The sequence below is a fragment of the Marmota monax genome, unplaced genomic scaffold, assembly GCF_021218885.2.
Source record: "Marmota monax isolate L192 unplaced genomic scaffold, Marmota_monax_Labrador192_F-V1.1 WCK01_AAM20220418_F8-fsc00044, whole genome shotgun sequence".
In the NCBI taxonomy this organism is placed as follows: domain Eukaryota; kingdom Metazoa; phylum Chordata; class Mammalia; order Rodentia; family Sciuridae; genus Marmota; species Marmota monax.
Window position 1 is genome coordinate 9,289,660 of NW_026695198.1, and position 13,151 is coordinate 9,302,810.

Sequence of the window (13,151 nt, forward strand, 5' to 3'; positions counted from 1 at the left end):
AAAATAGAATGATAACAATCCTCTTAATTACTCTATTTGCTTATGTTTAGAGGCGATGGTAAAGCATGCTTATGTTCTCCACAGGGATTTAAGATGCATTCAAAGGTATATGATAATGCAAGCTCCTATCACTTATACTTGAAAAATCTAACAGCGCCTCAGTCCTGGTTGCTACTCAAAAATGCTTATTGTAATAAATTGAATTTAATGAAAGCATTACTGGTTCCAATGTGTTTGCCATTGTACATTTGAAAACATTTCTTACAGGCAAACACACATTTAAATCAATTGATGCTGATCTTATAACAAATGTTTCTATTTCTGTTACCATAAAATTCTTATTCAGTAGGAGTAAATCACTCTAATACATTTTGATGTAGTAGAGATTCAAGTTAGCAACAAACAGCAAGCAGTTCACTAGGGACAATTGTAAGGTTGTTAATTTAAAGAAAAAAAAAACAAGACTCAAAACAACATGGGTGGAACTTGCTAAGCATGAGTACAAAGGGAGAGAAAAAAAGATGTAGGAGTTGTAGGAAAAATAAGCTCAGTGTACCAAAATGATCAGTGCATCAAAGTGATACAATAGACACACCCCACACAAACAGGATGCTTATTCATGGACAAGAGTTTGGTTTATAGAAATTAGGAAATATTCTGTCATTGCAGTTTATCTAATTTATCCTCTTCACTCAAAATGCACATGTAAATAAATTTAAGATGAAAGGCAACTAATATTTGGAAGGAGTTGAAGTATGAAAGCTGTGTGTGCTTGCATACACACACACACATATACAAAAAACTCTTGAGACTGAAGAAACTGAAGTAAAAGGGTTTCTTGAACTGTTATAGGTATTAGCCCACCAAAGGACAGGCATAAATTCCCTCAACTTCTAGGAACAAAGTTAGAGAGCAGTTGGAAGAATGTCTGTTGGACTTGGAGCTTAATATTTCCATATCAAAAATTTGAGGAAGGAAAGCACAAGTTGTACATTGAACCTATATTAGCTGTGGAAAAAGGTGCGCAGGATAATGCGAAGAAAGCTTTGGAATAGGACAGTTCATAGGTGAAGGTGAAGTGCCTGCTACTTTTGGATGGGTTGAGTTGTGTGGTACCCAGGGGTAATGCTGGAATTCAAATTAAAGTTTTACTATCCACTCAGAAATGTGAAAAGGTCTTTTGTTTTGGCCCTTAGCTGTTAACTGATTCAATTTCCCCAGCTTTCTTCGGTTTCTTTCTCTAGCTCTTGTGATGTAGGCCATCCCAGAATTCTGTTTTCTTTTATGGATGATGAGTTAGGTATATACATTATTAGACCAGTAGGAAGAGAAGTATAAAATTCAGTGAAAATCTTACTTAGTTTTATGTCAAGAATTATAAACCGTGTTTCATTTAAGCAAGCATTTTTAAAAGAAACTTTTTTTAATAGAATTGTGCTGTATACATAGCCATATGCAAGATACATTATTTTGTTTGAATTTCCTGGAAAATGATCCTACATTTTGTTGTTATTGTAGACTGGAGTTTATGTGTTAGTTTTGATCTTCAAAGATCAAAAAATATGAAAAAATATCTGAAGAAAATACGGGGGCGGGGGGGGGGGGCTCCGGGATAGCAACAGAGACTTTCTCCACTCAGCAGCAAATATGCTTTAAGAAAGGAAAAAAATCATTGAGTGATTGATTCATCTTGGAAAAGAGAAGGCTGATGAGTCGCATTAACAGTACTCTATTGTGCAAAATGTGTATTAGTAGGATGAAAGAGTCTTGTTTGTTTTGTTCATTAAAATATCACAGATCCTACCATAAGACCTGATATTTTGTAAGTACTCAACAAATATTGAGCGAAAAAGAAGTTAAAATATCAATCGGGTAATGGTAACTATGACTTATCCTTCTGCAAAGGAGCCAAAGAGAGAGAAATTGGTATTAGATGTTATATTAGCCTGCAGTGGTGTGAGCATGTATTCCAAAGTGGCTTTGTTCAGTTAGTATTTGTTGCTAATTATTAACAGGGCACCGAAGAACACTTCTATATTCAGAACTCACATATTTTAGTTCCCACCTACTTCCTTTTAACTAGTTGATATTTGGATTAGGTGTAAATAAGATATTTTTAAATGAGAAAAGGACACATGGAATGAAGGGAACTAGAAATGTTTATTGTTTTAAAATTTAGTTATGTTAAATCTAATTTTCATTCTTATCCCTAATTTCACTTAATGCAAGGTTAATAATATCATTCCTTGAGGTGCTGTTGGAGGAAGCAAATATGTGCTAGAAAGAGAATACTGGCGAATCTGCAATCCCATTCAAATTTGGTTCAACTGCTTGTTTGAAGGATGAGGGGAGGCAGTTGAATTGAGTGGAGTAGGAAAATTGGGAGAAGTTTCTTGGAATTATGAATTTCAGAAAGAATAATCCCACTTTTTCAAAGAAGAAAGAGGAAGATATGATATGAACAAGTTATGAGTTAAATGTTAGCAAACAAGAAAACTTTTTTTTTTTTTTAAGAGTCTACTGGGAGGTAGAAATTGCTATAGTAAACATAGTAAGGCATCCTGCCCTCTCCCCATCCTTAGGAAATTTGCAGTCTGAAAGGGAAAATGACCAAGCTTCCAACAAACAAACCTTTGGAGGACATACTCAAGCCATATCTAAACCACAGCAGTGTGCAAGTTCAAATGAGGCTGATGGTGTTGTCTTAACATTCGGGGCCACAAGGCTCTTGAGACTCCAATGTAGCCTCTGGTTTCAAGATTCCCAACTCAGTGGCCAAGTTGTCGCAAGTACAATCCTCTCCAAGGCGTGAGTCTTCTTAGTCATTGTGTCTGCTATGGAAGCACAAGATAACACTTGGATCTCCTGATGTCTTTGTAGGAGCTGTGGAGAATCTAGAAAGCTATATCAGATCAGTGTCATCTTCTCAAATTCCTTTCTCAGACATTTCAAATCCATCTTATGAGAAGCTCCATGTTGCTCTGGTACTCGGCTGAATATCAGGATAGTTTAAGAGAAATTTGTAAATTTCTGGGGTGATGCTTTCAGCCCTTTTGTTGGAGATTCTCCACCAAAATATATGGATGTTTCTACTACCTCTCATTTCTTTTCTACACTAAGAAACAACTCCATGTGGGGTTGAAATAGGACATTCATGTCTGCTTTTAGGACATTTACTCCAGGTCCATACTCCTAGCACTGATTGGCCTTCTCTTCCTGTGGAGTGCAAATTTCCTCTGTATCATGTAGAATATCCACCTACTCAGTGTTTTCCACATTTAAACTTTGTGGTTTACAGTCATCTAGTCTTGGTTCTAGGTATATTAAATCCGATTTTGGAATTTCTTTTAGAAATCATTTTATCTTTCAGTGAAGAAAAACATCTCTCTTTTGATTATTTGCTGAAGATTTCCCGTAGCCCTTATAATTGGAAACTCAAAGTTTAGGATAATTTCTTTGTTTTAGCCTGGATTCTATTTACCCATGATACAATGAGCATTATTGATCTGGTAGGTAAGGGAGCTTTGGAACAATAGTCAATGAAAGTATATTTAATAGTCAAAAATATGATTCTTATTTTAGACTGTGATTATAGTGATTCACGTGATGGGGCATGTTATCCGAGAAGTAATGAAACAGAAGATTTGCATCAAATTTGAAAGACACTGTTGTGGAATGTCGAGAGCCATCCGTGGGTTGTGTGTGGACTACGTCCACATCTCAGCCTAGTGAGTAGGAGAATCTGGTGTCTGGGAACTTCCAGTGGACATTTCCTCTGGCTGACTGCTGAGACACATTGTGAGTCATGTTTAGCTCTGCCTGGTCTCACACAGCTCCAGAGATGGGGTGACCTGCTGCAGCCACACAGCCTCTCAGAGATAGGTGTGACCTGCCAAGATGCCAATCAACCTACTGAATGAAGACACCATGAAGCAAGACTCCACCCCTGAAACCTGATCTCTGCCTTTGATGTAACCCCTTAAATAAACCACAGGAGCCATTTTCTAATTGTCCAGCTGCAGGACCTGGGAGGGCTGAATTTATCAGGCACTTCAGGCTCCCTTTGAAACTATCTTTTCTGACCCTTTGCCTTGTGTTCTTCACAAGTTATTTCTGATTTTAAGTTCTTAGCAGGCTTATTCCTCTGAGCAGGCAAGAGTTCCCTGGCAAGGTGATAGCCATCTCCTGATAGTGGAGCATTTTGTATTAATGTTGATTGAATATTTATGGTGAAAATAAGGAAAACTATCAGCAAATTATGAACAGAGGGGAACTTTCTATTCTTGGTAAAGAATATCTACAAAAATCTTACAGCTAATATCATATATAATTATGAAAAATTACATGCTTTCTCCCTAAAATCAAGGGGAAAAAAAGATGTCCCTCACAGTAATCCTTGCAACATTGTAGTGGAAGTCCTAGGTAGTGCAATGAGATAGGAAAAGGAAATAGATTTTGTACAGATTGGAAATATATAAATAAATAACACTGTCTTTGTTCATATATGACATGATTAAATGGTTCAGTCATTTTTTTTTTTTTTTGCCACTGTGACAAAAAGACCTGACAAGAACAATTTTAGAAGAGAAGAATGTTATTTGGGGCTCATGGTTTCAGAGGACTTAGTCCATACATTGGAGACTCCATTGCTCTGGTACTAAGGTGAGGCAGAAAATCATGTGTAAAGGTGTGGAGGAGGAAGACATCTCAAGACAAAGCAATCAGGAAGGAGAGAGAGAGAGAGAGAGAGAGAGAGAGAGAGAGAGAGAGAGAGAGAGAGAGCGCTCTGCCCACCAGGGACAAATTTAAACCCCAAAGGCATGTCCCCAGTGGCCTACCTCATCCAGCCACACCCTACAGTTATAGCCCAGTTAATCCATATCAATTAAAGTACTGATTAGGTTAAGGCTCTCTTAACCCAATCATTTCACATCTAAGCTTTCCTGCACTATCTTACACATGAGATTTTGGGAGAACATTTTATATCTAAACCATAATAATTAGGCATATAGAAAATACCAGAGATTCAATAGAAAACCCTAGAAATAATAAGCTATTCTAGCAAGGCTGCAAAGTACAAGTTAAAGTACAAATCCAGTTGCTTTCCTATAGACTAGCAATTAAACTTGAAATTTTAAATTAAAAACATAAAGACAATTATATTAGTCCAACAAAATATGAATCTCACAAAATATGTATAAGATCCATATAGGTAAACTATAAAACTGGTGAAAAAAATCAAAATCTAAATAAAATGGACAGATTTTACATTCGTAGGATGGAAGACTCATGGTTGTTATCAGTTCTTTCCAACTGATTCTTAATGGAGATGTGTCAAAGGATATAGAAGTCATCTGCAAGAGCTCCTAGGCTGGAACAATTGTAGCAACAAAATAAAAAAGTATTGGATTATAATACAAAGTCTGAAATATTCATGAGTCCTCACTGCTATAAATAAATAATTGAATAAATAGATAAATGGGGCAGAAGAGACAAATCTCTTGTGCAGAAGATTCCAAATAAATTGTGTGAGATACTCAACCTTAAAGGGGTTGGAGCATAACTCCCTATGCATCAGCATCCCTCAAGTGTGGGTTGAGCATGATAACTTTCTCCTTGAGCACAAGGTATGCAAAGTTGGGAAGGGAGTAACAGGGGGGAATCTGACAACCACGGTCTTAGATGATCTGGCCATCATCAATAGTTACAAATCATGTTTACAATATGTTATGCTTGTTTTGATGTGATGAAAATGGAACTTCACCTCCATGGTCTTCCACTCAATATCTCATAACACCAGTTTAATTATGAGAAAAGCAAACAGCTTCCAACAGTGGATTATTGCAATAATAGTAATAATAATTGAATAGCCTACAAAATGCTTTACCAGTACTTCTCAAAACTTTCAAAGTCATCAGGAATACAAAGAGTCTGAGAAAATGGTACAGCCAAGAGAAGTCTGAAGAGTAGTCAAGAAAACTTTTTGAAAATTTTCTTCGAGGATTTCAGAGTTCTAGAAAATGAATTTTGTGAGGATGGATTTAAATTTCTAATAGCAACTATTATTTTATTTATAATAGGAAATTATGTTGTAATCTCAAATGTGAGCTGTTGTCACTAAGAATCACATCACTTTCTGTCTCTCTGCCCTGCAGACTCTCAAAAAGTTTTCATGACTACTAAATGTAACATGGCACCCTGGATAAAATGCTAGGGAGAAAAAGGATACTAGATAAAAAAAAAAATTGAGGAAATAGGAATAAGGCATCAGTTAATAGTATGTATCAACATTGTTCATTTTAGAAATTACAGGAACCTGTCTCTTGCACATGTTTATTCTATTATCTGTATTATTATTTTTATGTGTATATGTCATTGTCTCCTGTGCTTGACAATGAACAAATCAAGGCCAGAGTCTTACTGTATCCATAATAAGAACAGGCGATTAAAGCTGCTCAATTCATAGTTGTAAAATGAAGCAGGGCAGAGAGACAGACAGACAGACAAATGATTCTGAGTGACAACAAGCTCACATTTGAATTGAGATTCCTCCCTCCATCCCTCCATTCCCCTCTGTCCAATCAATCCCCTCCCCACGTTGTGAGTCAGCATCCACATATCAGAGAGAACATTCGGCCTTTGTTTTTTGGGGATTGGCTTATTTCACTTAGCACGATAGTCTCTAGTTCCATCCATGAGAAAAGCAAACAAAGGCCATAATTTGATTATTCTTTATGGCTGAGTAATATTTTATTGGGTATATGTACCACATTTTCTTTAGCCATTTATCTGTTGAAGAGTCCCTAGGTTGATTCCACAGTTCAGCTATTGTGAATGGAGCCTGAGCTGCTATAAAGGATGTGGCCAAGTCACTGTATTATGCTGATTTTAAGTCCTTTGGGTATATGCTGTTTTAGTCAGCTTTTTTGCCGCTGTGACTAAAGGATCTGACCAAACAACTATAGAAGAGGAAAAGTTTATCTGTGGGCTCATGGTTTCAGAGGCCTTAGTCCATAGAAGGCCGACTCTATTCCTTGGGGCTCAAGGTGAGGCTGAACGTCAGTGGGGAGAGGGTGGTGGAGGAAAGCAGCTCACATCACGGTGACCAGGAGGCAGAGAGAGAGACGCCACTCACCAGATACAAATATATACACCAAAATCATGCCACCAGAGACCCACCTCCTCTAGCCACACCCTACCTCTTCAGTTACCATTCAGTTAATCCTAATCAGGGGATTGATTCAAGGATTGGGTTGACTTTCACAACCCAGTTACTTTCCTCAAACCTTCTTGCACTGTCTCACATAAGAGCTTTCAGGGGACACCACATTTAAACTGTAACATATGCCAAGGAGTGGGATAACTGGGTCAAATCGTGGTGCCATTCCAAGTCTCCTGGGTAATCTCTATACAGCTTTCTAAGTGGTTAAACCAATTTGCAGGCCTGTCAGCAATGTATGGAGTGTACCTTTTTCACCACATCCTCACCAACATTTATTGTTGCCCATATTCTTGATAATTGTCATTCTGACTAGAGTGAAATAGAATCTCAGTGTAGTTTTAATTTGCATTCTTCTAATTGCTAGAGATGTGGAACATTTTTTTTTCATATATTTGTTGGCCATTTGTATTTCTTTTCCTGTAAAGTGTCTGTTCAGTTCCTTTGCCAATTTATTGATTGGGTTATTTGTTTTTTTTTTTTGTGTGTGTGTTCTCTATATCCTGGAGATTAATGTTGCATCTGAGGTGCATGTGGTAAATATTTTCTCCCATTCTGTAGGCTCTCTGTTCACATTCTTGATTGTTTCCTTTGCTGTGAGGACGCTTTTTAATTTGATTCTATCCCATTTATTGATTCTTGGTTTTACTTATTGCACTTTAGGAGTTTATTGAGTAATTGGTTCCTAAGCGGACACGATGGAAATTTGGGTCTACTTTTCTTCTAGTAGGTGCAGGGTCTCTGATCTGATGCCTACGTCCTTGATACACTTTGAGTTGAATTTTGTGCAGGGTGAGAGATAGTGGTCTAATTTCAGTTTGCTACATAAGGATTTCCAGTTTTCCCAGCACCATTTGTTAAAGAGGCTGAAATACATATATTGGAGAAATATATGTATTATGGCACTTTATCTAATATGAGATAACTGTATTTATGTAGGTTTGTCTTTGTGTCTTCTATTCTGTACCTTTGGTCTTCATGTCTGTTTTGGTGCCAAAACATGCCTTTTTTGTTACTATAGCTCTGTATTATGATTTTAGGTCTGGTATTATGATGCCTCCTACTTCACTTTTCTTGCTAAGGATTGCTTTGGCTATTCTGGATCTCTTATTTTTCCAAATGAATTTCATGACTGCTTTTTTCTATTTCAATAAAAAACACCATTGGGATTTTAATAGGGATCACATTAAATCTGTATAGCACTTTTGGTTTTATGGCCATTTTGAAAATATTAATACTGCCTATCCAAGTACATGGGAGATCTTTCCATCTTCTAAGGTCTTCTTCAATACCTTTTATTAGTGTTCTGTAGTTTTTATTATAGAGATCTTTTACCTCTTTTGTTAGATTGATTCCCAAATATTTTATTTTTTTGAGGCTATTGTGAATGGGATGGTTTTCCTAATTTCTCTTTCAGTTGATTTATCACTGATGTATAGGAATGAAATTGATTTATGGGTGCTAATTTTATATCCTGCTACTTTTCTGAATTCATTTATAAGTTCTTGAAGTTTTCTGGTAGATTTTTTTGGGTCTTCTAAAAATAGGATCATGTCATCAGCAAATAGGGATAGTTTGAGTTCTTCCTTCCTATTTATATACCTTTAAGTTTTTTTCATCTAGTTGCTCTGATTAGAGTTTCCAGAACTATGTTGAATAGAAGTGGTGAAAGAGGGCATCCCTGTCTTGTTCCAGTTATTAGAGGGAATGCCTTCAGTTTTTCTCCATTTAGAATGATGTTGTCCTTGGGTTTAGTATATATAGCTTTTTGTTGATGTATGTCCCTAGTTTTTCTAGTGTTTTGAACATCAATATTTGCTGAATTTTCTCAAATGCCTTTTTTGCTTTTATTGAGATAATCATGTGATTCTTGTCTTTAAGTCTATTTATGTGATGAATTACACTTATTGATTTCCATATGTTGAACCACTGTGCATCTCTGGGATTAACCCCACTTGATCATGGTGCTCTACCTTTTAAATACGTTTTTGTATGTGATTTGCCAGTATTTTATTGAGAATTTTTTGCACCTATGTTCACCAGGGATATTGATCTGAAGTTTTCTTTCGTTGATGTGTCTTTGTTTGGTTTTGGTATCAGTGTGATACTAGCTTCATAAAATGAGTTTGGAAGGATTCCATCCTTTTCTATTTCATAGAATTATTTGAGGAGGATTGGTGTTAGTTCTTCTTCGACAGTCTGGTAGAACTCAGTTGAGAATCCTTGCTTTTCTTTGTGGGTAGGCTTTTGATGGTGTCTTCAATTTTCTATGTTCTCCTGATTCAATTTGGGTATGTCATATATCTCCAGAAATTTGTCAATGTCTTTAAGATTTTCTATTTTATTAGAGTATAAATTTTCAAAATACATTCTGATTATTTTCTGTATTTCAGTGGTGTCTGTTGTGATATTTCCTTTTTCATCCCAAATTTTAGCAATTTGAGTTTTCTCTCTCTTTCTCTTTGTTACCTTGACTAATAGTTTATCAATTTTATTGATTTTTTTTCAAAGAACTGTTTGCTTTGTCAATGTTTTTGGTATTGTTTCTTTTGTTTCAATTTCATGGATTTCAGCTCTGATTTTAATTATTTTCTGTCTTCTGCTTTTGGTGTTGATTTGTTCTTCTTTTTCTAGGGATTTGAGATATAATGTTAAATTATTTATTTGTTGACTTTCTATTTTTTCAATGAATGAGCTCAATGCAGTGAGCTTTCCTTTTAGCACTGCCTTCATAGTGTTCCAGAGATTTTGATATGTTGTATTGCTATTGTTATTTACCTCTAGGTATTTTTTTTAAATTTCATCCCTGATTTCTTCTGCTACCCATTCATCATTCAATAGCATATTGTTTAGTCCCCAGGCATTAGAGTAACTTCTATTTTTATTTTATCATTGATTTCTAATTTAATTCCATTATGATCTGATAGGATTGTATTTTATTTTATTCTAATTTTTTTTGTATTTGCTAAGAGTTACTTTATGGCCTAAGATATGGTCTGTTTTTGAGAAGGATCCATGTGCTGCTGAGAAGAAAGTGTATTCAGTCATTGATAGATGAAATATTTTATATATGTCTGTTAAGTCTAAATTATTAATTGTATTTTTTGTTCTATAGCTTTTTTTTATTTAGTTTTTGTTTGGAGGATCTATCCAGTAGTAAGGAGGTGTGTTAAAGTCACCCGGTATTATTGTGTTGTGGTCTATTTGCTTCTTTAAATTGAGAAGGGCTTGTTTGATGTACATAGATGCTCCATCGTTTGGGGCATAAAATATTTAAGATTATTATGTCTTGTTGAGGTATAATTCCCTAAGCAGTATGAAATGTCCTTCTTTGTCCCTTCTGATTAACTCTGGCTTAAAGTCCACTTTATCTGATACGAGGATGGAAACCCCTGCTTGTTTATGCGACCTATATGAAGGATGTGTTTTTTTCTCATACTTTTACCTTTAGTCTGTGGATGTCTTTGCTTATGAGGTGAGCCTCTTGGAGAAGCATATTATTGGGTCTTGTTTTCTTATTCAAATCCACCATTATACGCATTTTGATTGATGAGTTTAGGCCCTTAATGTACAATTTATTATTTAGATATGATTCGCATTCCCAGTCACTGAATTTATTTCTAGTTTTTAATTTGAATTGGTTTCGCCTTTGATTGACTATACCTTTAGTGTAGTTCCTCCCTTTGCTGGTTTCACTTATTTCTTTTTCATTTCATCTTCATAAAATATTTGTTGAGAAATGTTCTATATAGTGCAGGCTTTCTAGTTGTGAATTCTTTCAACTTTTGTTTGTCAGGGAAGGTTTTTATTTCATCTTCCAATCTAAAGCTTAATTTTGCTGGATATAGGATTCTTGGTTGGCATCCACTTTCTTTCAGAGTTTGGCATATGTTATTCTAGGACCTACTAGCTTTGAGGGGGACTGAGAAATCAGCTGATATCTGAATTAGTTTCCCCCATATGTAATCTGATATTTTCCTCTCACAGCCTTTAAAATTTTATCTTTATTCTGTATGTTAGTCAGTTTCATAATAAATGAAATGTGCCACTGGGGATTTCTTCTTCTTCATTTTATTATATCCAATCTCCTGAGTCCCCAGTCTGCTTCAAATCTCCAGTTTTAATTTCTAGTAGTGTTCCCCCCCCAACTTTTTTTGTTCATACACTTTTTTGAGTGTATGAACACTGTCTGTCTGCTTTCTTGGTTTCATGCCCCAGAGCAGCTAGGAAAGTGACTTCCTCTATTCCACCATCTTGAAAAACAAATATAATTTTCTATTATAAGTAAAATAATAGTTTCTATTAGAAATTTTGAATCATTCTCACAAAATTCATTTTCTAGAAATCTGAAATCATATGAGAAAACTTTCAACAAATGAATGGTTAAATATTTTCTAATATTAGATTATAAATGCCTGAAAAAAGGGAGCTTTCATTATTCTGGAGGTTACGTAGATTACTTTTGGGCTCTTCATTCCTGAATGTTTTGGTATACAGTCTTTAAGAAGTTTGTTTACACTCTATAAAAATTTAGTCTGGAAAATGCAGAATAACACCGAAAATTGTTTTATATTTAAATGCAAATGAACTTGGGATAAACTGCACTTTTTTCTGTAATTTCAGAGTATAAGCATAGGCTACATAATTTTGTCTCAGTCAATAATGCACTGCATGTATGATGGTCATACTATAAAATTATAATGGAGCTGAAAAATTCCTCTTGCCTAGTGATATCACTGATGTCATAATTTTGCTGGACAATGTATGTGGAAATGCTGGTGTAAACAAACTGTGCTGCCAGTTGTAAAAGTATAGTACAATACAATTATGTACAGTATATAATACTTGATAATAACGAGTGACCACGTAACTGGTTTATGTATTGACTTACTACATTTTTATCTTTCTTTTAAAGTATTTTTATACTCATATAAAAACAGCTTACTATAAAACAGTATGCTGTTACACCATCTCAAATTTAGTGCATCTCCTGAAAACATCATTTTTATTGTGCTTGATTTAATCTTTTAATCTCATTTTGTTTTGGTTTCTCATGGCTCTAGGAGCAGTAGATAATGTTACATAAATGTATGTGCACACACACACATGTATGCATGCATACTTATATAACACTAATATGTATGTGTATGTGTATACCTATAAATGTGTGTGTGTGTCTACTATATAGCTTAAGTATTCAGTGTACGTTTGTATAAGTGCATTCTGTGATGTTTGCACAATGACAAAATGTCCTAATGATGCCTTTCTCAGAAAGCTTACCCATCATTAAGTCATTTAACATTTTAGTTCTGTACTCACCTATAGAGGTGAGCAACTCTGAAATGAAATACGGCACACAGCGTATTCTTTAATTGAAGCACCTCTTTGATTTGGAGTCCTTTGTTTGATATGCTCTTGAGTCAGGCTGTTACACGATCTGTGATTCTGAATCTTATGGAACAGGATGCAATTTGTGCAAAAAGTTTCTAGATTTATCAAGACAATTTGAAAATACAGCAAAATTACATTCTTGTGGAGTAAGTGGCTTTAAATTCTGTCATTAGTGTTTTCTCACACTTATCAAATCACTTTGCCTTCATTGTAGGGCACTGGAGATATTGATTGTCATTTTAAAATTAAGAAGAACTTGGAAAATGCATCCATAAGCCTAGAATCTACGAGGAGCCCAGGGTTGTTTGTTGGACTTCAACCAGATGGTCTGGCAAAACCTGTGATTTATACCAAGGATGAGAATGTTTGTTTCTATCCACAAGTCATCCAATGTACGTTTATTCTGAAGTACTTCAACTTTGGTTTGCTTGATGATGGTTTGTGCACAGTGGTAGATAATTTCATCACATATTTATTGTTTAATAATCCTAGAAGTAGTGTAAGAAAAACATAATGAAGACCATTTGCCTCAAATTTTGGG

General features: G+C 35.3%; 1 protein-coding gene across 1 annotated transcript in view; it reads left to right on the plus strand.

Moving 5' to 3' along the window:
* Positions 1 to 13,151, plus strand: part of Rp1 (RP1 axonemal microtubule associated) — a 316,472-nt gene that overhangs the window by 153,325 nt on the left and 149,996 nt on the right. Inside the window, exon 16 of the mRNA XM_046428620.2 lies at positions 12,825 to 13,002. Within this exon, the coding sequence (XP_046284576.1) occupies positions 12,825 to 13,002 (178 nt within the window). The remainder of the gene's footprint in view (positions 1 to 12,824; positions 13,003 to 13,151) is intronic.